At 39.6% G+C, this 27349-nt stretch overlaps 3 protein-coding genes and 1 long non-coding RNA gene across 4 annotated transcripts in view; 1 reads left to right on the forward strand and 3 right to left on the reverse strand.

Moving 5' to 3' along the window:
• LOC140938261 (uncharacterized) overlaps nucleotides 1-1795 on the reverse strand; it is a 14181-nt gene extending 12386 nt beyond the window's left edge. Inside the window, exons 1-2 of the mRNA XM_073387766.1 lie at nucleotides 1742-1795; nucleotides 769-864 (exon numbers count right to left, since the gene is read on the reverse strand). Of these exons, the coding sequence (XP_073243867.1) occupies nucleotides 769-864; nucleotides 1742-1795 (150 nt within the window). The remainder of the gene's footprint in view (nucleotides 1-768; nucleotides 865-1741) is intronic.
• The window catches only part of LOC140936502 (uncharacterized), a 470324-nt gene that overhangs the window by 206679 nt on the left and 236296 nt on the right, over nucleotides 1-27349 (forward strand). The window lies entirely within an intron of this gene.
• On the reverse strand, nucleotides 1943-6156 carry LOC140939026 (uncharacterized). The gene is made up of 3 exons (XR_012165596.1): nucleotides 5967-6156; nucleotides 3353-3678; nucleotides 1943-2009 (listed from the first exon to the last, which is right to left on the reverse strand). It is a non-coding gene; the product is annotated as an uncharacterized lncRNA (long non-coding RNA).
• Nucleotides 8596-23686, reverse strand: LOC140938616 (TNF receptor-associated factor 2-like). The gene is made up of 9 exons (XM_073388115.1): nucleotides 23480-23686; nucleotides 22371-22428; nucleotides 16434-16630; nucleotides 16233-16293; nucleotides 14120-14224; nucleotides 13339-13503; nucleotides 12412-12489; nucleotides 12040-12129; nucleotides 8596-9947 (listed from the first exon to the last, which is right to left on the reverse strand). The coding sequence occupies exons 3-9, from the start codon at nucleotides 16577-16579 to the stop codon at nucleotides 8889-8891; spliced, it is 1704 nt and encodes a 567-aa protein (XP_073244216.1). The 5' UTR covers nucleotides 16580-16630; nucleotides 22371-22428; nucleotides 23480-23686; the 3' UTR covers nucleotides 8596-8888.

Raw genomic sequence — 27349 nt, forward strand, 5'->3', positions numbered from 1 at the left:
AAAAAAAATAAAATTTGCAGCGAAGACAATGGTTTTGCTTCTTTTTTTAATTATTATTTTTTTATTTTTGAGGGGGGGACAAGGTCTTTGGTCTATGTGGAAACGGTGAATTGTTGTGTAAGCAATCTCAAAATAGAACAGGGCATGCCCGCCAGACTAGGGCCTGCATACATACATACATACATGTTTTATTTATTTGGAGTCTTATACAATAAATAGTATATCAATTATTTCCAAATATCTAAAAATTACAAACAACAAAAAATTCCTAACCATATATGGCTAATAAGTTATTAATTAATTAAGTCCTTGAGTATTTCCTTTTGCCATCTTCCCCTTTCCTTTTTTAAAAGCATTCAAATATATGTTTTGCTATTAGTTGTTGTATTTTAGCATTTCTGCTGTTGTGAAAATTTTTTATCACTGGGGCGATGTTTTGATTTGTGTTTTGGTAAACACAGGCGCGCCTTCTCATTGGTTGAAAGGTGTCACCTGACCAGGTTGCCCTGTCCTTAAATTTAAAGATATTCTGGACTGATTATTATCATTTGAACAATGAAAGATTAATTGCTGACACAAATACCACCCCCCTCCAAATAAATAATACTATGATAAACTATGGCCCTCTTTGTATGTACACTGTAAGCCGCTATGTTACACTGTAATCCAAAAAAGCTTTAAAATTATAAGCCCCAATAAGACGCAAGTTTTTCTTTCTTTCTTTTTTTTTTTGAAAATTTTTGGTGTCAACTGATTCATTAAACATACCTCAAAATTCTGCAGTTTTCCACTCCAGGAACATTCTTTACAATGAACTTCCAAATCATGTAGTTCATCACAAAAGGCTGCATCTGCAGGAGAAAACTGAAAAGAAATATGATCTTTATAAAAATACAGGAAATGGTTTCATTTATATTATCCACATTTGGTATATGTGTAATATCATTATGTGTAAGAACAAGCCTCTTGTGGCATTAATTGTAATAAGTAGAGACTAAAACAGCACTTACTGATCATGACTTGGGTCTGTCATGCGAAAAATTAACCCTCATTGACAAGACACCTTTTCTTAAAGGCAGGTACAAAAGGCGGACCGGATCAACTCGGACCGCCAGTCCGGGTCGGATCAACTCGGATCAACTCGGACCAACTCGGATCGAATAAAAAAATAAAAATAAAATAAAATTGGACTCGGATCAACTCGGATCATAAAAAAAACAACTCGGATTATAAAAAGAAAAATAAAATCAGTCGGTATCACTTAACTTTCATCGGCCATTTTGTTTTTTTCTCAAGAACTCGTGGTTGCGTAAATTAATTTTATTTTGATTAATTTTAATGATACACTAGTGAGCAGCACACATACACTTCCAGTGAACATTTTCGACTTGGAAGGAGGAGAAATCATACTCGCCCAGGACAATGAAAATTTTCGTACCCCAGGTGAGAATTGAACTCACGACCCTCCGAATACTACATGTTTATCAGACGTTCCAACCACTGAACCAGAGGGTCGCGAGTTCGATTCTTGCCCGGGGCATGGAAATTTCCTTTGTCCCGGGCGAGCATGGTTTCTCCTCCTTCCAAGTTGAAAATGTTCACTGGAAATGTATGTGTGCTGCTCACTAGTGTATCATTAAAATTAAGTTAAGTTTTTCCTGCATTTTATTTTGACTTCTTATGGGGGATGCAAACAGACGTTATGAACATGAACATTTCTGTCGTTGCAGGGGCTGGATACCTTAGAGAAGGAAAGGAAAAACAGAAAACCATTGGCTAAAATAATTTTCTGCATAATCCCTATTTATGTATCCTGTCTACTCAAGGCATTTTTTCTCCATAATAACCTAAACTAAAACTTGAAAATTCTTTTCCTACATCCTTGCCCAATTGAGACAGGGGAATTGACATGATAACATGTAAATTCAATTTTTAACTGTACCTCAGTGTTAATGTGAAAAAGTGGCCTGTTGCTTCTTGGGCAATATGACACTCTTCCTGGATTTACACTAGAATAAATATTCACATAAATCAACAGTGTCAGCTTACATAAAAATTGAGAGTTATACACATTCAAACCTCTCCACAATAGCCCACGTGGAGACACACAGGTACATGTAGAGGTATCTCATGTAAATAATACGCCAACTCTCCTGGGTTATCTGGGAGACTTCCAGATGCGGCACAAATCCAGGCTCCAGTATGGGTCACCAAATTGAATTTTGAGCTCTCTTTCTTCTTTTAAGTTTAATTGAGATTCTACCAAATTATAAAGTGCTGGGAGATTGCATGCCCACCCACCCACCCTTGGTTCAGTTGGTGAACGTTATCACTCACATTAGCCCTTCAAAGGCTGAGTTGGTGCATGCGCTTGCAATATTATCTCTCACAGGCCATTGCAGTGGAGTGGCCATTAGTAGAAGTTAGTTTAACTGTGTCAAGTACATTTGTAATTTAAACTATACAACTCAATTAAATAATATGTGTTAATGGCATTGTGAGGGGTTAAAATCAACAGAAAATAAAATATACTGTAATAAATTAATGTAATTGTACAATCATTCAAGACCCCTGACATCCATACACTGTATTTTGTATGTTTCTACTACAGTTCCTGCCACTTCCAATATACTTCCACAAATACCAAGGGTACTATCAAAATAATAATATTCTTATTTCACATTAATTTACTCTAGGATCAGGATTCGATTATCATCACTTGTACTTATCTTGATCAACATCATCATCACCATTATTTTTTAACTGATAAAGTGGGTTAAGCAGCTTGAAAGCTGATGTCAACCTGCCACAGCATTACACACACCAGACACACAAGCACATGTTAAAGACATTGACCCAAGACAGGAATCTACATCCCTCATGGGATGGGTAAAACAAGCAACACGTACAGTGTACAATTTTGGAATGGACAAAAAGTGTTCAGAATTTTACACTTTGAATGCTCATCTGGTTAGATTTGTTACTGCTGTACCCCTCCCCTCACTCAACCTTGGTCAATGTTGTTCACTCCAGATTAGAAGTGATAAACGCAGGGGGAGAGAAAGATTATTTTTAGTTAACAGTGCTTTCAAAAATTTATCTTAAAACTAGACATGGCAATATCCACTTTTCTAAACATTATTGTCCAAGATTGTAGCTATCTAGTAAGTGGGTCTGCTTCAGTTACATCTTAGAGTGATTTTACTTGACCTGTGAAAAGGGTACTAACAATTACTGAGAAAAGCAAGAGGTGAATGGAATTAGTGCATAATAGTGTGTAGTATCCTACTTCCTATTTCACGGGCTAAATAAAATCACCCTATCATGAAAAAATTATTTAATATCTACTTACCAAAGTAGATAATCAACACATGAACTGCAAAAGAAGTGACCACAGCTAGCCTTTAATGCTCCACGTAACAGAGATTCACACCATTCACAAAGAAATTTTGAATCAGGGAGTTCTTCCTTCAGTATTTTCACGGAAAATCCTGGCATTATTCTGATGATGGATATTCTTATCTTGAAAATAGCCTTGTTTATCTTCTCTCGTTCGTTTTGAAACAAAATAAAATATTTGTGGCTCTCAAAAGAGAGCCATATATGACTTCTAACATCTTTGAGACTACAATCATGACAAATCAATACAGCACTTGATCAAGTGACTGACTGTAGTGCCTGCAATACAAAAGATCCAAATCACTTTTAGTTATGATAAAGCACTAGTAGTCAGACTTTAGAATCCAAGGGGAGAATTCAGTATTCTCTTTCCAAGTATATAGTCAAGCAGGGTAATAGAAGGCTGTTTTCTACAATATTATTCGCTCACTTTAAGTGTCAAACTAATAAAAAATGATCAACACCTGAAATATTTTTTGGAATGTTTATTGAAAGTGTTAAGACTAATCACAGTTAGAGCGGTTTTCACTTGACTGTCGTAAAACCAAAACCAAAGTAAATACACTAGCCAACCAAAGGGCGTAGTAAAACCAAAACCAAAACCAAAACCAATCCCTTTCGACAGTCAAGTGAAAACCGCTCTAAGATCAGGACAGGTAAGCAAAGCACTATAACCACAAACTTATTTTGCAGGCATTGCTGTTGTACTTATATATGTGGTTTTTGTATTCCCAGGCCTGCATGAATGGCATGCAATACGATAACATTTCACACAGTTTTTGTATTTCACAGTACATTGGTCAATACAAAAACTACTCAATCATAAATGGCAATATTTTTTTACAATGAGAAACAACAGCTAGTATATATCACCTAATAAAAAATCTTTGCAAAACAACAAGAATGCAAGCAAGAAAAAAAAAATGGCAGTCACATGACTGTAAATTATCAAGGATCTCAGCAAAAAAGAAAATTTAAAATGGTGGATTATGATAGTGACAGCTAGTACACTCATTTCACCCTCCTCCGTCCACCAGTGCTCTGTTTTGTTGGTATAATATACATGCTACATAAAGCTACACAGAAAGAAAGGAAGTTGAAACAAGGATTTGAAGCCACACCTGAGAATTACCACAAAATTAAAGGGACTTCTCACACAGAAGGCTGAAGTACATGCACTTAACTAACTGTGTCAATCTTTGCTCCTAATCACTTCTGCTGTAGCTGATTAATTTTTGGTACATGGTAGACTTTGGTGATTTTGCTGTAAATTTGTAACTTTCATTGTTTTGTTATGGTTCTCACTGTTTTGAGGTCAGTTATCCTTGTTGCAGTAATGCTACAAGTTGTCATTGTTTTGCCATTGCAGTTCTGGTCATATTGCCACGAGTACAGTTGTTGTGTGTTACATGTATGTTGCTCCTGTGTGTTGTTATTGGACAAGGTTGAGCAAAATTCTGTAATTTGTCAGTGGCAAGCAGATCAAATAACTGATCTGTGAGACAATGACAAATCACGATAAATTGCGATAACAGAGTTCAATAATTGTCTTCTCATTCGTTCACCAACTTTGTTTTTTTAATGAATATCTTCAGGAAACTGCCATTTCCATGCAAGAGCGATCAAAAGAAGGAGAAAAGCATGGTTACACTTATGCAAATTTTGCAGCCAAACACAGTCAGGAGACATTGCGCATGAGCAGACCATTATTTGTGGACAGTTATTTGCAGGTCACATGGTGGGCGCTCGGCCAATGAAAAGGAAGAAAATGATTTCAACAATGTTTGTTGTTCTTACAATATTTAATCGGGCCACGTACTGTGACACTCATTTGCATGAACCACCAGTGCTTATTTTTGCTTAAATAAGGAAGTTTGATCCTTCCATTGCATCACAGTATGGTACATCAATGAAATTGAGAACGATTTTAATTTGATGCAAATTTATTAATCGACTGACACTGGAAATTGACAACCATATCATCTTTGCATTGTCCCAGAGAGTATTTTCCATACTGACGTAATAATTAGACCCATCGTATTATTCGCATCGACTGATGTGAATACTGATTGCTATAAATCATCAATTTTTACAACATCTCACCACACTAAATATCTGAAGTGCTCACATTACATAAAAGTCAGAGATTGTTTGGTCAAGATCAATGTACCCTGCGAGCAGAGGCCCTTTGATCTTCCTAGATAAAGGTAAGATCAATGTGGCGCTTCAATGAAAGGAATCGTACTGGTTCATGGTGAAAAGCTGAAGTTATGTTTAAGTCTGTCTAAACTCCGGCTAAAATCAAGCAAATGGTTGATGTAAATATTTCATTGTATTGCCCAGTCAGATTTAAAAACCGTTACTATTCGAATGTCAGTGCAAATAAATGGCAAATTTTTTTACCTTTCTATTTAAAGTTTGATATCAGTCATAAGACCTAAGGCTTCTTGGGGCCAGCCTAGCTGTGTACGCGTCAAGCAGCCTTATTAACCAAGACATAAAACAGAGCCTTCGACCTCAAATTACGTTTTTTCAGGTACTTAAGAGAATCTACTTAGGAGACTTACCTTAATAAAAGCTTTCAATTCACCGTTAAGAATCCCTCACAGGCTTCGTTGATCATGAAGAACCAAGCGGCGGATGATGGGAAATTTCCCTATCCCAAAAACCAATTCTGTGTTCGGCGGGTATGGCAAGGGTAGATGACACCCGTCGCGTACTCCCTATCGGTAACCTCAAGACTACCGCACACGCTGGAGAAACCACAGGTAGCCCAAGCTCGAAATATGAGCATCGGCGAGCATCGGCATTGTTGCGTAACATTCAAAATATAAGGATTTGTATGGGAAAAAAAACTTTCGTTTCTGTAACCTACGAAAATGAAAGGATTTCAAAAAAAGACAGCTTACCTTACTTAAAATGTGTGTTCAATCTCTCCTGTGTGGTCCACGGGCCGATTTATGGCCGTTTTATGGGTTTTTATGTTAACGGTTTTCTCTCTATATAAAGTTTACCAAGGTTGGGCACTCCAGCGAAGCGGCTCGACTGATCCACCGAAGGAAAACGGCCGTAAATTCGCTCCAACTGCTCCAATCGCCTCCAAATTCCGCCTAGGTAACACACGATAGTTCTCCTTTCCATTCGTTACCTTGCTTCAAGACGCCTTTACACCGAGAGCGAATCAAAGGTCGCCAATCTCTGCAAACCTTCCCGATTGAAGCCATCGACAGAGGCTCGGGATGAGCTCCGCGTTACCCAAACGGTTGAAAGATAGCTTAGCGACCCGGCCTGAGATTCAAATTACTCACACTCGGGGTGGGAGACAGTCTCTTGCTCCCGTTCACATCAATACCCTTGGGCCCTACCCTCGCAAAGGCTAACTTGCACGCATTGTTCTCATTGACCAATCGGAGCTCAAACTGGCGAAATTTGAATTTCAAAACAAAGTACGGAATCGGAATCGTACAGATTCTGTAGTTTGCGAAATGAAAATCTGTAGTTTGCGAAATGAAAATACTCTGGAGAATGCCGACTTCAAATTCAGCGTGAACAACGAAGGAGAAGACGTCAACAAGAAACCGCGGAGCAGAAGAAACATCGCTTAGCACTGTTAGCACAGCAAAGGCAACGCCGACAACAAGAGACAGATGGAGGAATAGGAGATTGGAATCAGAGGCATTATGATCGTTTTCCACTGTCGAAAACCCAGTTTTCTTAGTTTGCCGGCTTCCCCGCCGATATATAGATCAAAGTCGGCAAAGTTCCAGCTCTGTATTACGGCCCGAAGAATAATAATTTTCGGGCGAACTCCACCGGGCCATATTGTTCTTTGTTTTTTTGTTTTTCTAAATCCGGACGCTAAATGCTAAATCTGCTTTTCAATACGCTGTTAACAATAACACCACATAATACGCAAAAAAGAAGAAGAAAAAAAAAGAACAACGTATGGACCTTTAAGACAATCTTCGCGGTGGGTCACCCATCCAGTTCGTAACCCCGACTGACAGGGCTTAACTTGAGCGCCTGAGCTTAAGTTAAACTTTTCTGGGCGAAACAGCTTTTTGGGGGGAATTTTCTGTTTAGAATATCCGAGTAGACGCAACGAGAATAGACTACGAGTAGTCCCCCATTTTTCCTACAACTACAGATTTTCATTTCGCAAACTACAGAATCTGTACGATTCCGATTCCGTACTTTGTTTTGAAATTCAAATTTCGCCAGTTTGAGCTCCGATTGGTCAATGAGAACAATGCGTGCAAGTTAGCCTTTGCGAGGGTCGGGCCCAAGGGTATTGATGTGAACGGGAGCAAGAGACTGTCTCCCACCCCGAGTGTGAGTAATTTGAATCTCAGGCCGGGTCGCTAAGCTATCTTTCAACCGTTTGGGTAACGCGGAGCTCATCCCGAGCCTCTGTCGATGGCTTCAATCGGGAAGGTTTGCAGAGATTGGCGACCTTTGATTCGCTCTCGGTGCAAAGGCGTCTTGAAGCAAGGTAACGAATGGAAAGGAGAACTATCATGTGTTACCTAGGCGGAATTTGGAGGCGATTGGAGCAGTTGGAGCGAATTTACGGCCGTTTTCCTTCGGTGGATCAGTCGAGCCGCTTCGCTGGAGTGCCCAACCTTGGTAAACCTTTATATAGAGAGAAAACCGTTAACATAAAAACCCATAAAACGCCCATAAATCGGCCCGTGGACCACACAGGAGAGATTGAACACACATTTTAAGTAAGGTAAGCTGTTTTTTTTTTAAATCCTTTCATTTTCGTAGGTTACAGAAACGAAAGTTTTTTTTCCCATACAAATCCTTATATTTGAATGTTACGCAACAATGCCGATGCTCGCCGATGCTCATATTTCGAGCTTGGGCTACCTGTGGAGAAACGGCGAACTTGTCCCACACACTGGCAAAATTTGGCTGGAAACCCGCTCTCTTATCTGTTCCTGGCGGGCTCCTAGTGTCACTTTTTCAGGGAGGAGCGTAAAGTGCGAATAAAGGGTCCGGTGGAAGGATTGAGGAAGAGGGGGGAGAGAATCCCCCGTCTTCCCCCTTATCTCCGCGTGGCAGCTACATCCACCATATTTAATGGGTAACCTAGCCTTATATCGTCCCAGTGTTCATTGCGGGTAGAGTAGGCTCATGCCAAGCTAACATATAGTCTCCCTTTGACTAAATATAACACACCCACACACACTATAGTTTTATTTATGTATTTATTCATTTTCTAAAAGGTAACTGGGCCTCATGAACTGTATTCAGATATGTTGAATTCCAAATTTAATTCGTACTTAATTCTAATATTTATACAGTTTTACCAAAAGAGCGAGACTTCAGTGTGAAATCGCAAAGATAAATCCCCGGCAAGAAGTAAAAGACCATAAGTTCACAATTACTTCTCGCAATATAATCCAAATAAATTCCCACCCGCAAAATTTAACTCTCACAAAATGTCACCTGACTGTAGAGTTCGTTCCACACAATAATATGTTTTATAAGTCAGAGGTATCTACTATAATTTTGAGAAACATAGTGTCATCTTTCACATAGGCGTGGTTATTTAACTCAGTTAAAGAACAAAACATGGGACACCCACTTGCGATGTTTGTTTCTCTTCTTGGCCTTTGAAAAGATGAGCTGCTAGGATCAGGCCTGAAGGCATCGATCACGTGCTCAATATTATCTTGATCCAACAACATGAACGTGACCTTCTGTCTGAATGGCCAGCGAAGAATTGCATCATACAAACCACGCATGACAACAAAGAACACGGAGATATGAGTTCCACGGCCCATGCCATCTCCGTTTAAATAGATACGGGCGCACATTTTGTAGCCATAACGGCTTGTGAAGAAGTGTGGGCTATAAAAAGACACTTGTTGACCGCTGACTGCTTCATTTCTCTTTCTTGCAAATTCAGTTATTTTCCAAAGTAGCTGACCGTCGTAGCTGGAAAATTCTTGTTGCCTAACGTACTCTTCTAAATCAGCAAGGGTAACGTTTCTTAAAGCTAACGTGTGTTCAATAGACTCCACGCGTCTTTCTGTCCTCCTTGCAGTCTCTTGGACACCCTCCAACTGTCTTTTAACATTGTTTACTTCCCTGCTCGTCTCCATTACAGTGCGATTACTTTCCACCAAGAGCACTTGGTGGTCTGCGGTTTTGTGTTCAACATCAGTTAGTCTTCTGGTTATTTCGCTATGGGTAAAGCTACCTTCAGAATTAGTAAGGAGTTGGCAAGATGACGCCCCACTCGATATATTCGCAGAGGCCATCTTCCTCTCTAAAGCGGTTATTCGTTGGCTGTGTTCCTGAATCCTTCCATGCAAATTCCTGGTTTCCTCTTTGTTATACTGAATCTGATTGAGGATGTCCTGAATTAAATCATCGTAGTTTGAGAGAAACTGAGAATTTCTTGACAATATTCTTGGATCACGCCTAAAAATGACCTCTATGTCCTTTCCTAATCCAAGTGCAGTGCGTAAGAGCAGAAGGGTGTGGTGTGCATGTTCTTGTTGTAGATGCTCTTTCTTTTGCCTTTGGCTGAGGACCTTTCAAATAATCGAAATCGAACTTACTGATTTAAAACCTTTACATGCACTAAATTTATAAGCGGAGCTCTAGCGGAGCACCATGAGTAACAAAATTTGGTAACTTATGCATCCGAGAAATTTGGTAGTCACGTGACCGTGCGTCCGCCCGACCGTCCGCACCACAGGCACCAATATAAAGTAACTCAATCAACAGGTATGGCAACCCAAATGCAACGGAAGAAAATCGCATGGCCGCCCGGACTTTTGGAGAGAGAAAAAAAACAAGGTCGTGTCTTTTTCGACGTTATTTTTGATGTTTACACTCACGTGGATAACAGAGAAAGGGCTAGAGCCAGTGATTGAAAACAAAGAAGACGAATTTCGTTTGAAGAAAAACAAGAAAATTTCATAGCGGCGGTGAGAAGATGAGAAATGCTAGCGGCCAGGTAAAAATGAGCGGCAGGGAAAAAATAAAAGCGAACATGAACACAGGAAACAATGTGTAACTAGGAAGTTTGACGTTTTAGGCGTACAAAACGGCATTGTAGTCGTGCAAAACAACAGAAAAGAAAGACAAAAAAGCGTGCTGCAATTAAGTGCAAATTTGTTTTTTTGCTAATTAGATCTATTGATCTTGATGCCATTTTCATTGCCGTCCCCGTTAAGCTTTACACGATTAATTATTATTATTTTTTTGTTTATAATTATTATTAACCAGAGCCTCGCTTTTAGCCCTGGCTAAATGTATATATTACTAGCAAACGACAGGACACGAAATAATTCAAATTGACCAAGGGACAGCACTCGAAACGTCATGATCAGCTTATGGATTTCCTTACGGGGGCAAACCTCCTAGCCTACGAAGACAGCCGTCTACCAACGCTACTCGCCGCTAAGGACGTCTCGCAGGAGAGAAAACGTACCTAGCGGTGAGAAGCAAGGAGAGCTGTATTCGCAAGCTAACAAACTGACTTAACCTGAGAAAACAGCCGACATTTGGCGACGCTACCACTGGTTTCCCCGCCAAATGACGTCTGAGGAACGAGCGCAAAAATTCCATACTGATGATGCGTCACTACCCAGATCTGGGTAGTGCTTCTGATTGGTCGTGCCGCGTGGGAAATTTGATTCAACCAATCAGAAGCACTACTCAGATCTGAGTAGTGACGCGTCATCAGTATGGAATAGCTCAGTGTCGAATTAAAAATTACCATTGAATACAAACATTATTAACAACACATTCATACAGGGTTAGCCTCGACGTAAAGTAAATTAAATATACAGAAATTACGGCAAGTAAGGGTTTGAAATTTGAATATACACAATAGACAGTGTACTATTAACAGGTCTTTTTCTCGTTGGAATTTGTGAATATATTTACTTCAGATGGAGGCTAAGCCTGTCAAAAATGCGTCGTCACTTCTTTAATTCAGCGGTCATAGCGAACTCGAAACTTGGCTATTTCTGCGCTCGTTTCTCAGACGTCATTTGGCGGGGAAACCAGTGGTTACGTCGCCAAATGTCGGCTGTTTTCTCAGGCTACCAAAAACTCCTATGTCGGTTGATTTTTTTGTAAAACTCAATTATTGTCCTCCACTGTTCCACTGATACAGTATCAAAATTTCTCCCATGGTCAAGTGCGTACAATTAGCGTAGTTAACATTACCAACATAAACGTATAACAGCACCATAAAATGGATGCAATAGCTTAATATAGCAGACTTATCATCTAGTACTTATAGCAGATAACTATAGACAGTTCTTTTCACTAATATGCGGGAAAAGAAACACCGTCGTCGACTTTTTAACTCCGGGAAACTAAAATATTAGTAGCCGCTTTCAAAATTCGACAATGTTGTTTTTGTTCTGTTTTGTTTTTGTTTTTTGTTTTTTTTTTCCCTAAAAATCAGGGTCTGGTCAATTTGCGGGGAGGAGAGAAAGAAAAATTGAATTGCAACAGCTACATTTAAATGCAACTGCTTTTGGAGGCTGTGAGTACAGTTTTAAAGCAAATTAAAAATGTATCGTTAATGGGGAAGTACTTCACATCTATCTTCAGTGCGGTAAAAGCCACTGGAACAAAAGCGTGAATAAATACGATGTATCTTACCTCGGTTTTAGTGCACCCAATCTGTGCAAAGGGGCATGGACCTTCTACTCTGTCACAATCTCCCAAAACCGGATCCTGATGATCTTTCAACTATTAAATGTTAAATAATAAAGTGATTACTGATAAAAGCGTAAGTGGACTTGAAGATAATCTATTTAAAATCAAATAGACATCTACTTGCAAAGCATAAGTTCTTAAACCTTTCAGTATTCATGCGTTGAACCTGGTAAGGACGTAATTTACCGCGTCGAGCCCTGCTCCGCTTGTGAGGGGAAAGAAGATCCTGCAGAGGGTGTGTGGGATTACCCATAAGATTATTCCACAGCCCTAACTCCCTCTCTTTACCAACCTGTTAAGAAAATTTCCTCTCACCTTTTGTCTGGGGATACCATCTTTACCGCATTTGTTACAAATAACTGGATATAAAGGACACTCCCTCTCCTGATGAAGCTACAATTGAAAAGGAATTTAAGGTACAACTCGTACTCCTTAGCTGCTCCACTTGGTCGAAGCTTGTACGTCTTTGAGAATGTATTGGCATTATATTAAGGGCTGAGATGAAAAACGATGATCATTCGAGATCATTTTCGTAAGACAATATTCTGGAAGCAGAAGTGTGGATTATTTCAATCGTTGAATTTAATTAACATGAAAATAATGATCATTCTATTCACCATTTTCACATAGACCATAATGCACCTTCAATACCCCCAAAATTTTGCATAACCATTGTTTGCAGTTTCCCCTGGGTATAATTGGGTATAATTATTCATTAATTTTATGGTCTATGTGAAAATGGTGAATAAAATTATCATTATTTTCATGTTCATTTCTCGTCCCAAGAGAAATCGAAGGCAATTAGTTATGCCATTTTTGGGGGGGCGGGGGCGGGGGAGGGGGGGTATGTTCTATGTGAAAATGGTGATTGTTTACCATTTACAAAAAAAATTCCGGAAAACCCGGTTGGAAAAAAATGGAACACGATTTTTTGGGTCGTTCTAGCAGAAAATTTCTGGGAGCAACGAAACATCTGAAAAGGTAGTCCTGTTTTTTCGGGAAGGAATATTCCAATCGGAAATTTGTGTTCCATTTCTTCAAAGCTATCTTTAAAACCAGTTTCAGGCCTTCTCGGTCGTTTTTTTTTTTCGATAAATGGAACCTTTTGCACAAATGGTAAAGGCGATTTCGGGACGAAATTTATCAGTCCTGAATTTTGCGCACGATTTACTCGGAAAACCGTGGCCTATACTAGTTTATAATCATATTATGAATGAATAAGCAGAATAAAATGTTGGATACCTTTAAATTGGTCAAAGCAATTTCCCTTGCACAGAATTCACATGTTTGAGGCCGGTACATGCAATAGTTTTCTAAATGTTGTTTAAGATCAGCTTTCTTCACAAGCGTGCCACACTCAGGATGTACACATGGAACTTTAAGAAACTCACAACCAGAAGTGTGGCTCTATGGAAAAGGAATAAGCTTATCCGTCTATCTTCTACCGTAATTTTATAAAAACCCTTTGAGGGGGAAAGAATACTTGTATCGTTACCTAACCAAATTTAGTCCATTTGAGCGCCAGGGTCAGACTAGGGCAAACTTGGTTCGGGAAGGGGCGGGGGGAGGGGGGGAGCGTGGCGCATTAAACAACGGCGCTAACTTTGAGTATTCAAAGCTTGGAATCTCTCAACGCGGGTATAAATCACAAAATTCCTTGAGATTTATCCGGGAAAGTTTTTCTACATCAATCACTTTTTTACGGTGCTTAGTACTTCCATGGCAACACCTTTTCCAATAATGCATTTTCTCTTTTTCCGTTTTTTTTTTTTCATTACCTGGAACTTTTTCAATTTTATTACATTATCTTATTTGATGCCATGGACTCACAATTCTTCGGGCTTTAGGTCCCGCTCAATACGGGACATTACACTATTTGCGCAAAGATTGTAGCAAAAGCACCAAAACTACAAGAATATATAGATTTTTCAAATATTTCTTACCCAGACATCCGTTAAACCCGCGCAATCTATTACTTCCACCCGTAGTTCTAGTTTTTTGATTTTGATATGCAATTAAGTACCTCAAGGTGTCTCACTTCTCCTTTCCAAGCACACCCATCCTCCATAAATGAACAGTGAACAACGAGGGTAAGTACTTCTCGACGCATAAAATTATCAGGAAAAACCTGCAAGCAATTGTCAGTCACATTTGATAATTATGATGTATTAATTTTAATCCAAAATTATAACGTTATGCCAGCACACCGGATCAACGCACCCTGAATTAACCATTTCGAAGATGACGTTGTTTGACAAAATGTACGTGAATTCATTTCGTATTACCTTTTATTATATAAACACCAATGAAATACCAGGTGAGCTTTCGCGCGAAAACATGATATCTTCACACGTGAAAATAACATGTTATTTTCACATGTGAAAATATCAACGTTGCTATGGCTACACAATAAATCGCGCCTTTCGCAGGAAAAAACTGTTTCATTAAAATGGTTTGGTATTTCATTGGTGTTTATATAATAAATAGAACATTACATCGCCGCTTGGAGATACGAAATTTCCCTTCGAGTGTTGAAAAATATTTCACGAGTGAGCGCAGCGAACGAGTGAAATATTTTCAACACGAGAAGAGAAATTTCGTATCTCCAAGCGGCCATGTAATATCCTCTATTTATATTCAAATGTGGCAAACCGGCGGGTATTTTCATAAATGAGAGAACAGTAAAAACAAACGATGATTCGCCTTATTATTACGGTAAATCTCACCGGCAGCTAGCCCAGACTCTAGATGATATGTATTAGTATTTATAAAATCAGTAAATAGCCATTTTGGCGCGTTTTGATTGGCTCCGATAACTCGGAATATCCTTGGCTATAGAGCGTATTCACCACGTAGAATGTATCTTTGCTAATTTATACAAATAAAAGAACGTTTTTACATAAGAAAAGAGTTCAATTCCCACAGGGTTGTATTGGTACACCAACATGGCCACCGTTTCGTTATTTTGGAACACCAATATGGCCGCCGTGACGTCATGTGAATACGCTGTTTTCCGACCGGGGCCAAGATGGCCTCTCGTTTGGAGACATTTTCGGTAGACTAAATTTGAGCGATAAATGAAGCAGTCGTACAAACAAATACCAAGAAAGCAACGAACTTTGGCTTGTCTGGCTTGTCGGTGTTTACTGCGGTTTACTGGTGGCTAGAAAATTATTTTCATGCTGAATTTGCAACAAAATCGTAAAACTGCACTTGACAAAATCCTCGAAAGGTTTGTAAAGGTTTGTAAATTGTTAACAAATGTAAATGGCGTTTGTAATTTACAAAAAGTTACTTTTTTTTCATTTTTATCCAACTGATTTGGTAAATACTAAAACAACTATCAGGGTCGGTGAACAGCGCTAGATATACATGTATACCTCGACTCCCGCGCTTCGCGTCTCGGTACATATTACCACACCACTCTTCACCTTCCCTTCGGGTTATAGTCGCAAATTATTAAGACTGAATCATTGGATAATGCAATTCTAGAGCTCTGACTGGCTTAGTCATCATAGTATATGAGCCATTATACCATGCTCTCCAAATATGGTAACTGTACGCGTCTGCTCAAAATTAAAAAACAATCTGAAAATCGGCTGTTTTTACAAATAAATTCGGGATGAATTCTCGATATCGTGTGGGCGTTTTAATAAAACCATTATTCCTCTCGCGCTTGTGGATATGAGATGATTATAGCCAACGAAGCGCCGAGTTGGCTATATACCATCTCATATCCAACGCGCACTCGCGAAATAATTGCTAAATAAACAAACTACGTCCTATTGCCCTATTCAGACCAGGCTTTTTCTTGATTCCAGCGACGGGGGGGGGGGGGGGGGGGGTGGTTGAAGGACCCCCTCTGTAACTTTGAAAACACGCTCATGATATAGCCACTGAAACTACACAGAATAATGTGCTCAAAATTTCCAACATCTAGAGGTATCAAGAAGTTGGTTAACATAATAACCTTTCACAATAGCGCTGATGTCATGGTGACGTCATTTCATTTTCACTAAACGAGACTTTAGGCACTAGTGAAACATCAAGTACGAACATGAAATCAACCACTAAATACCGCATGGTACAAATCCTCAAGAGAACCTACAAAATGCTTCATGACAAGTATTACGTACCTCGTTAGACAAAAGGCGTTGCTGGTCCTGAAGACAAATCATCACCATTTCGTTCACATCCCTACGAAAAAATAGTAATAGTATCCCATCTGTTATACTAGAATTCGCAAAATATGAAAGTATTTATTGTTGAAGAATGTATTTGAAGAGTATGTTTGAATTTTATTCAAATTATTTAAATCAATCGTAGTAAAAACTTACGTGAAAAGTTTCTCCAGGCAGGACTGGCAATAGAAATGACCGCAGCTTGTTTGCATCGCATCTCTTAACAGTAGAAGGCAATAAAGGCAGAAGTATTTTTCTGCTATTTTCTGTTTGTCAGTGTTGGATATTTGGAATCCTGGCATCCTGGCTGTCAATGTGGGTAGTTGATTTAGACCCGATGCACGTTTGCGGACCTACAATTTGACAATTTGACAGTTAACAAACTGGCGGTAGCCGGTGATGATCAATCATTGACTTCACTTGATTAGTGATCTAGTTTAGACATATACTATGCTCTAGGTCTTTAGACTATAGATTTTGATTACATATAATCTAATAAGAACGTTTATATTGTTTTGCATAGTGAAAAACTGAAAATATCTCCCGATAGGGGAAACTGAAAGGTTTTTGTTTTTTTGTTTTTTTTTTTTTTAGTTTCCAAAATTCCTTAGAGGAGGAAGCAACAAAATCTGTAGGTTATGATAATTTCTACCAAAGTTCGTAAATTTTTAATGGGTAGATCTTAAGATATTGTTGTTTTTTTAATTTGCTTATGACAGTCATCGAATAAACCGGCTCTGATCTCACATTGCTCCCGGCCCTCAGTACGCATGCTCATGCCCTTGTGCTCGCTGAGATCATGTGACTGGTGACAAAGCGCAAGGGACCATAGGGAGAAGAAGGAAAAGAGAGGCGAAGCGCCGCCTCTCCCATTTTCTCCTTTCCGCCTTCCTTTGCACGCAAATTTTTATCGAAAGAGAGAGAAGTATGGATGCGAGGAAGATGCCGGGGTTTATTTATCAAGGGTAGGCCATTCAGCCAATGAGTATCATTGTAAATTCCCTTTTAAAGCAAACAAGCCTGAGCAGTTTACATTAAAATTTGTACAACAAAGCAAATTTCTCAGTTGAAAAATAAGGGCCGGATTAATGGATCGTTTTTTTTAGAAGAGCATTAAAAAAATGATGATAAAATTACTGAAAACCTGGAAAATATTTATTTATTCGGAACCAACTAAAGCTGTATAGTTTAAGTATAGTTCAAATCAAGGTAAAACCTAAGAAAGAGTCGATTTGAAAACAATGGAGCCTCCAAAGAAAATGTAGCCTCGATGAATTATCGTTATATAAAACGCTCCACTCAACCTGACTTGATTTGTTTTTTGCTTAGATTTGCTTTTTAGTACTTTAATTCAGAGAGCAGTTATTCAGTTTCGGGAAAAATAATGGATTTTTATGTCTTACCGAAGGGCTGACTCGTATCAAGCAGGTGTTTGAACCAGAAGGTATAGCGCCGTAGTATTTGAAAACACCATTTGAATGCAGAGAATATTCCCACAGGTCAACTCAACTAATATTCCAAATTGAATCTAAATTACGGATGAAAGCAGAGAAATCCCCAAATATTTATCAAACACTCATGAAAAGACGCTCCGCCGTCCCTGTGAACTGATGAACTCCTCTTATTACTTTATCAATATATAATTCATAAAATATATGTCAGCTTACCTTTGATCTTCGAGACAAATTATTACCAAAAAGTAACATAATTTCCCCATGATGTAATTTTGGTTCTTAAAATAGCTTTTACAATACTATATGTACTTGTATGGTAATGCAAGTCTCCAAGATCGTTGTGGTTGTTGTCGTTCAAGACAATTATTTAATATTTGAAAATATGCCTACCTCAACTGTTTGCTTTCCGTCTTCATTTTCATGTTATCAATTTATTTTATTTTTGTTTTTGCTATGGTTCTAGGCAGAAGTTCGGCCGTTTCTTCTTCGCAAAACGTGTGAATTTAAAACAACTGAGCCAACACAACCGGCTTACCCCCATGGCGTCTCGGTTACCATCCCTTCTGTACTATATTGAATCATTTTACGGCCGAATATTCGCGAACGTCTTCCAAACTAAGTCAACACCAGCTGGTTATGAAGAATTACCCGGGAAATTTCAGGCCAACAAGAATCGCCGAAAAAGCGATTTTAACTGGGCTGCCGAAGGCGATTTTTCCTGGGAGGAGGGGGGGGAGGGGGGGGGGGGGCTGTAGCACATAACCAAGAGAGCCCTTGCGTGACATAGCTTCTCATGTGAGAGTTAAACATACACTCACTTGCACACTGTACCCTTTTGATGCACCAAGTTAAGTTCCCAGGAATACGACCCCGGATTGCTCGGTTAATCACTGATAGAGGCCGTTTACTGAACCAAAAATTCCGGTGGGTACTTGCTTACATTTGCCTTGTAGATATTGATCTGAATTACTGAAATAGAGTCTACAGTCAGGATTAAGAGAATGAGGCGACACATCTCCACCACGAATTGCTAGGGATACCCCCCTGGAAAGAAATCGAAGGTATTTTATAACCTGGGCCAGCCTACGGCAAGCTCAGTTAATAAGAAACGGAGACGATTTTTGAATTATTATTGATTTTGAATAGTTACATGCCATGAAACACATAGTAGAAGCTGCTAAGCAAAACATAGAAAGATTTGACTCTGATTTGTTTCAAAGGAACATTTTCTGGGAAAATTTAATAAAACAGGTCAAAAGTCAAACCTCTCTGTATTTTGCCAGCTGCACCCTACGACTACTCATTTTTTAACTGGAAAAAGTATTAGCTATTTCACAGATCACTGATAGACCTCTGACAAACAGATAGCTGTAGACTAACAGCCGCTCCATGTTTTACTAGTTAATTACGTTAAGATTCAAATATAGACTCAATTAAAGGGAGGGACTCACGATTCTGCGCATGTGTGATTCATGTCACGAGCCTATTGTTTTATAATCAATCAGTGCCAAGTAGATCTGCGCGGCAAATTTGTCTAGAATCAGGTTACGCTGTTGGACAGCTGTACACGGTGTGATCGACTTCCTCGCTTTTTTGGCACTGACAATTTGCCTGAATCATTTGTAGATTTCTTTACCAACAAAATTGTCAATATTCGCAATGATCTTGAAACGTGCACGTTTTCTCGAATTCCGAATGACAGCCCTATAACACCCTGTAGTACTGAAACCGAGTCCTGTTTGGCCAGTCAGTTTCTCGGAGAATCAGGCTGGTTGATGAGAAAGTGATCTCAGTGGATATGTTAGCAACCTGTACACAAAGTCCTGTGCACTTGATCCTGTTTCATCGTCTGTATTTCAACGGTGTCGGCATCGACTAGTTCCAATAGAGTGGTTTTCGTTTGAGTGTCGTAAAACCAAAACCACAGTAATTACTCTGGCCAATCACATAGGACACAGACAATACATTGAACCAATCAAAACTCGAAGTAATTACATGTGGCTGACGCAAAGCGCGGGAAAATGCATGCGAGCGCGTCACAATTGGCTTTGGTTTCACTTCTGATTGGATGAAAAGGTGGCGCGAATCTTTTAAGCCAATCGCATCGTGTAGAAAGTGCAAAACCAATTACTTTTCGACACTCAAATGAAAACCGCTCTAATACCTCATATAGTTAACTTGTCGCTTCAAGGTGGCCAAGTACCCGATAGATTCAAAGTTGGCGTGATTAAGCCATTAGGGACCTTATGAAACTACAACGGCGACGGCAACGGGAACGTCAAAAAGCAATAGGTTTAATGAGCAAAAAACAGTTCTGCACGTGCATCACGCCTTTTTGCACATTTCTTTGCAGTCCCTGCATAACTACGACGTGAAATGACTTAAGTTTACTTGGGAAAGGGAACGGCAAGGCGATAAATTCTGACTACCATCTCTGTCAGAACTCGGGCGCGGTCCCTTCTGTTCAGCTCCAACCCAAATTCTCTTCTATTAAAAGTGAAAGGATGCGAAGTCTATTTTTCAGCGACGTTTTCTTGGACGTCGCCGTTGTTGGATGGTAAGGTCCCTATTGTTAAGAAAGAGCGGAGCTGATCATGAGAACTTTTCAAATTTTCGGCCAGTAACGAATGTCTATTTTCTGTCTAAAGTCACGGAGAAGGCAGTTGCAGCACAATTACGTGATCATATTAATGGCAACGAAGGTTTACTTGAAGAATTTCAATCAGCGCATAAATGTTATCACAGTACTGAAACCGCACTTGTCAGAGTCCACAATGACATTTTGAAAGCTGTTGACGACAACAAATCTGCTATTCTACTACTGCTTGACTTATCGGCTGCATTTGATACTTTCGATCATACGATTTTGGTATCAAGACTGGCGAATCGTTTCCTCATTAGGGACACTTCGTTCATATCTTCACTTACGTAAGCGGTTTGTTTCTGTTAATGGTATTGATTCGTCACTAAAAGATCTGCAATACGGAGTTCCGCAAGGATCCGTGTCGCCGGGTCCTTTACTGTATTCACTTTACACAAGTCCATTGGGTGATATAGCCAGGAAGCATAGCATACCATTTCATCTGTATGCAGATGATACTCAGTTATATCTCTCGTTTATGTCTAACTGCCCTAACCATACATCAAACGCGAAAGAGACAGTTGAGCTGTGTGTTAATGCTGGTGTAATAAACTTGAGCTGAATCAAGATAAGACGGAACTTTTAGTTGTTAGTTCACGTCTTCCCATTAACTACATCCAAATCGGAGATGATGTTATCAGTCCCTGTGAACACGCTACGAATCTATACTAGGAGTTGGATTTGATCAGTATTTCGATTTTAGTGAGCACGTTAAAATGACCTGTAAGATCGCGTTTTTCCGCATTTGCGGTATTGCCAAGATTAGGCGATATTTATCCTATGACACTGCCAAGACTATTGTTCACGCTTACATAACCTCGCGTCTAGATTCTTGTAAGACCCTGTACTATGGTCTTCCAAAGTATCTAATTGACAGACTTCAACCTGTACAGAATTCAGCAGCTCGCCTCGTTACCACGTCGAGAAAGCATGATCATATTACACCGATGCTTAGGTGTTTACACTGGCTCCCTATGCACTATAGAATAATTTTAAAATATTGTTTCTGACTTATAAGGTTCTAAACGGTCAAGCGTATAGCTACATCAAAGATCTGCTGAAGTATAAGAACTCGGGCCGCGTATTACGATCTTCAAACAAGCATTTGCTTGATGAGCCTGTGGCTAGATTATAAATTATGGTGATAGGGAATACTCCGTTGCTGCTCCAAAATTGTGGAATAAGTTACCATTGGACATCATGCTATCATCGTCAGTTACTGTATTTAAAACTAAACTAAAGACATCTGTTTACGATCAATTCTTTTGATTTATAATTTTTATTATTAGCCTGAATTGTATTGAATAATGTAGTTTTTTTTAAATTAATTAGAGTTATGGTATTGTAAAGCGCCACGGACAATTAGTGAAGTATGGCGCTATTATAAATGCATTTTGATTGTAATTTTTAATTTTATTATAGGCAAGTTCATTGAATCGTGCCGAAATCAACAATTTCTTGCAGGTCGAAGAGTATTGTTTTGATTCAGTCATCTTCATTTATTCCCCTTCATCACCCATTTCTGCATAACGAAAAAGTGTTCACCTGGTTTAGGAGGATCGACAATCGAGATCGAGTAACCAAGCCTAGTTTATAGGTACACTTCCATTCGCCCATAATTTAAAGCTTATTAGTTTAGAAAATCGTGTTTAAAGTTGTCTTGTGTTTTAAAGGCGTCATTTGTAACTTAACAAAAGTAGCCTGCTTTTGTTAAGTTACAAATGACGTCTTGAAAACACAAGGAGTTACACTATAACTGCCGCAGCAAAAATTCAAAAATAAAAGTTTAATTGATGCCATTTGACGTCCTATTTGAGGCCGTCCTTCGTACCTAAAACACAGACTACAGAATTTTCGATGTTAAGAAAAAATGGCCGCTGAGGCCTTCTCCAGTTGGAACTAAGCCTAAACACTATGACTAATACATGGAATACAAGAACAGAAGGCAAATTGTTGTTAACTGTTCCTCATAAGTTTTAAACCTCCAACTCGACTAACCTCTCAACTCCCATGCAACAGTTACTGAATCCCTGCGGGTGGCCAGAAGAGTACTATTCTGAAAAAACGTTTGCAAGAAAAAAATTGACAAAGCAAACCTACATTCAGTTAGAAATTAGTCAGGGACATCAATCTGTCAAAAAAAGCGAAGACCAAGAAGCCCAAGCCAACTGAACAAGTATGCACCAGAAGACTAGGAACACATTTGCTGGATTTAGGTAGGACCTGGATAAAGGCGTAATTGGGTGGCATGGTATGCCCCTCCGGACCTGAACTTGTCAATATAAGATCCTAGCAATGCAGGATCTTGAAACCGACGACATCAAACCTGCATTCGAATTCAGTGACGAAAAACCAGAACACGGCTAGTCTAACCTGAAAAACTCCTCAGCACTTGTCAGATCTGTTACGTTCTTCAGCATATGGAGCAGTTTCCCTGTTATAACGGCGGGTTCTAGGTAAATTCCTATTTACTATACCCTCCCAAGAAAGCTCTGCCTCACTTGCATTCTCTTCACACCTCATGCTCTTTTAACAGTTTTCCGCTATTGATCATGAAACATCGGGCATCAGATTAAACCTCGTAAATAAGAAACAAAAACTTCCGTAACATCAACTATTAAAAATGATTACTATTGCCATAGGATACTATACATAAATATGATCTCTCTGTTTCTGGTTCAGCTGCTGGTTGTTCAAAAAACTACCTATTAGGTTGTTTTATTATTGCCCGAATGACATCAACTTTGGTGTCCTTGATCTGCATATTCTTTCATATCGTATACTATACTTCAAATGAGAATTGCTTATAATGCGCCAAAACTTATTGACCAAACTTGCAAGAAAGCGAGTGCATCATGATTCTCTCGAAATTAACAAGGCGCAGGCGGAGTGCATGGAATGTGCTTGCAAAGCAAATATCTGAACATTGAACTATTGTCCGCTAGCTTTGACAACTGCTCTTTCACTAATGAGAAATTGGTCTTATATGAGGCAGTATCATCAATCGCTAACGAAACATCCTAATCATCGGCTTCAGAGAAACAGGGAAAATAGCAAATTTTACCTCGCACTACAAGTGACGACAGCAAGATAGTTTCAGTGTTTACCTTCTAGCTTGCCGAATGGTGTTCGGCTGTCTTGTCGCAGCAAGTCAAAAAAACGTTTCTCTGTCATGTTGGAGGTAGTGCCCAGAGACACAAAATTGCAGCTTTACTTTACAATTCTTCCATAAAGATGTGAACTTGGTTCAGTGCTCAAAACATTCAGCTGAACATTCGTTTCACTCCTGTTAGCACGGACAGCTATGCCTGCTTATGAACCTTGTTATTGCGAGCTTGTCACGCTTTTTTAATCAGTAATGAATAGCTAAAATCTGGAACGTGGAATATTGAATAAGGGAACGCCTGAGATAAAGTATCTCGCTGTACCAGCTTGGAAGGAATGATTGGATTTACCACCCTCCCAGTAATAGGCGCATTTGTTCTATTGACCAGACGTAACGGATCGATATTAAAAATCAAGAGGGGGTTTATCCTCTTATGATCGTAAAAAACAAAAATCAATCAGTTTAGACAGAGTCACTGGTGAAGATGCGGGCAATATACAGTCATTGGCGTTAGTCAGTCTGACTTCACTGAATATAGATTGCCAATATACAATCATTGACCTCAAGTAAGACCGTAGCACGGCAGGTTATCCGCATTATTGGGATAAATGTAGAACTCAAGAAATCAAGGCCATGCGAATACGAAGTAGCCGCCGAATAACTGACTAAAAATCAACAAAACGAATGTAAAGAACGAGCAATAAAACTTTGCTAAATGGATGTCGAGATGATCATCTGGTTTTTGAGGCGTATATGCAAAAATACAACTGTTCATATTCTGAAACTGAGCTTGTTTTGATTCTGCGATCAGTCAAGGATGCTTGATCTAAAAACATCCAGTGCCAGTGCCATAATAGGGAGTACCCCCCCCCCCCCCCCCCCCCCAACCCCAGATCACTGCCATCGTCGCTCAACCGATATTGCAGTTTGTTAAAATTAAACCATTTCAGCATTTTTAAAAGACTAATTCTCCGGCCATGTCACGGAGACATCCAAGGAAACTAAAACTGACGAACCTAACCATTTAAGGACGCTCGCATGTAGTCTATTAGAAGCAAACGCTTTACTCCACAGTCTACCGCCGTGTCCGAGCTGTATTGAGTGGAACTGAAAGACTCCTTTTCCCAGTCTTTATAAAGTCAGCTATTTTGTTCGTTAAACCCGGATTGCGGTATGCAGTAATTTTATAGATTCTCTGTAGCGCTTTGTTCCTAAGAGTAATTTAATTTCCTTGGAGTAAAGGTGTGATTTTACCAAACAAAAGGGAAAGCAAAAGATAGGTGCGGCTATTGTTATGTTAACCCTCCTACCTCATATGCCACTTCCACATTTTCATTTATGGAAAATTTGTGTGTGGGGGCGGGAGGGGGGGGGGGGGGGGCAAATAAGGTGCATTACGGGAAATGTGGAAGTGGCGTATGATGATGAGCAAAGCCGTGCGTTCATCAACCAATGAAATTGCCTCCTCCTTATGATTTTAGAATAACAACTATGACAGACCTTGAAACTTTCACTGACTGTAAGTAAATGTCCCGAGAACAATTATAGTCATTTCTCCCGATGGGGTAGATATTTTGGCGGGCCGCGAAGAAGCTGTATAACGGACAACTGAGAATGGACTCAGAGCACACCTTCACAGGCTATTAGGCTTAGGCCTGTTTCAAACGTCGTGCTACTGCCATGCTAAGCTGGCTCGACTGTAGCTCGACTGCAGCACGACACTAGCACGAATTGGTTTCTGACGTCGAATTTAATTCAGTAGAATAGAACTGCTGTTGCCGAAAACAAAACACAAAAATAAAGAAACGGTTTAGCAAACTTTTAAGTATATTCTAATGTATTTATAATTTATGAATTGAGTTCGGCACACGGCGGTACTTATAGCACGACGTTTGAGACCAAGTCGAGCTACTGCCGTGTAGCACAGCAAGACTTGCCGTACTACACGGCAGTAGTGCGACTTGGTTTCAAACGTCTCGCTACTGCCGTGCTTAAGTCGAATTTAATTCTATTAATTGAGTTCGACACGGCAGTAGCACGACGTTTGAAACGGGCTTATTGAGGATAGAGGGTTAGGGATGAGAGACTATTAGCGTGCGTCTAAGGATCCTGAGAGATCATTGGATTAAAAGAAGAAGAAATGACGTTGTTGAACAAGTTGCACCTTTGTGAACGGAGTGGAACCCATGATACTCTCTCTACAATGGCATCGGAATTTCAGCATTCAACATGGGATGATACGCATTTCATTTTGTTTCCTGAATTGGCCGCTGAACTGTCTCCCTCAGTGGCTTTTGGGAACAACTTACTGCATGTCTTTTTGCTCTTACTTTAAAATAAGATAAAATAAAATACGCGGGAATTTGAGCTATAACGCTTTCGTACCAAATTAGAATTAGACGTCAAAACCTGTGTACTGTTCTTTTATTTGTGTACGAATCAACGCCTTGTTGGTATTAAGAGTTAAGTACAAATTCCACCTTCGGGTGCAGTCAATAAGGACTTTTCAGCATTGTTGATTGATTCCGCATGATATGCTAAACTTTATTCTCCATTTCATGCCATTCTCTTTAATGCGGAACTATCATTAACTAAGTACGTAACTCAAACGTAACTTCTGACTTAGTTAATTCTATTTATCAAAATCAAGTCAAGTAGTTCTTTTGAAGAGTTTCCAGTGACAGATAGTAATTAAAAGGGAAGTGACACAAAAACGTGATGTACGCCAAAATGCGATTAGGCTATCGGGTGAATACAGAAAACTCGTCACTTCTATTAAAGTAAGTCACTTACCAGTTTTAAACTCCTTCGCGATTATTTCAAATTGTTTGATCTCTTGGTGTTCTGTTCTTACCGGTAAGGACCCTATCCAAGTACAAGGGGTTAACACGGAAGAAGTGGTCTTCGCGTGTATTTTTTTTAAACACGTCTTCCCGTTCTTTCTTGCGCCTATTACTTCAAAGCGCCTGCTACGCAAGCTAATTGTCGCTGTGCGTTGAACTGCCATGAAAGTTTTGTGCCAAAAAGTGTGGCACACGCTTTGAGTAAATGTACCATTGTTACTTTAAAGCTGCCACTATTTGTCACTGCCATCGCCGTCGTTGCCGTGACAATCAAGCTTCAGCAACGACGACGGCGACAGCAACTAGAACGACAAAAAAAACGAGGGTTTTTAAGCAAAACAACAATTTTGCCCACGCAGCACGCATTTTGTTTACCCTTCCTGCATGACGACGACTGAAATTTTTCTTAAGCGACATTATTTTTAGGGGTCGTGAAAACACGAGGACGAGTTTTCCTTTCACTTTCTAAACTTTTGCGCGGTTCCCAAGAATTCAACTCCAGCGAAATTTGCCTACATTTTTCATTGTAAGTGATTTGGAATAAACTCAGTTGGAATAATTTAGTTTGGAAAAACCCGAATTCACTTTAATATTGGCATTTCATTTCGCTTCTACGCAGTCGTTGTTGTTAAAGCTCTAAGTTGTCTTTTCTGACTCCTCAACTTTTGAATCTCTGGCGGGTAAACGAACGCCGGCTGTCGAACTAAACCCAGCACTGTACTGAGACATCACTGAGTTCTACGAAGTGGTCAGTATTTTACCACTTAAAACGTCTTCGCTCAGTCGGCTAAATCACTTCTTCCGGGTCTACATACCTGACATACCTTAACAACCGCTAAGGGACGTCATCGTGACTTTAGGCTACGAGTAGTCCCCCATTTTTCCTCAAGGATAGTAGAGCGAGCGAAAAGCGAGCGCGCGTGAAAAGGCGACACGCGGCGGGGAGAGAGAAAAATCATTTTTCTCTCTCCCCGCCGCGTGTCGCCCTCTCTCGTGTGGGGTGATTTTCACGCGCGCTCGCGTTTCGC

Source organism: Porites lutea, chromosome 5 (genome assembly GCF_958299795.1).
Source record: "Porites lutea chromosome 5, jaPorLute2.1, whole genome shotgun sequence".
In the NCBI taxonomy this organism is placed as follows: domain Eukaryota; kingdom Metazoa; phylum Cnidaria; class Anthozoa; order Scleractinia; family Poritidae; genus Porites; species Porites lutea.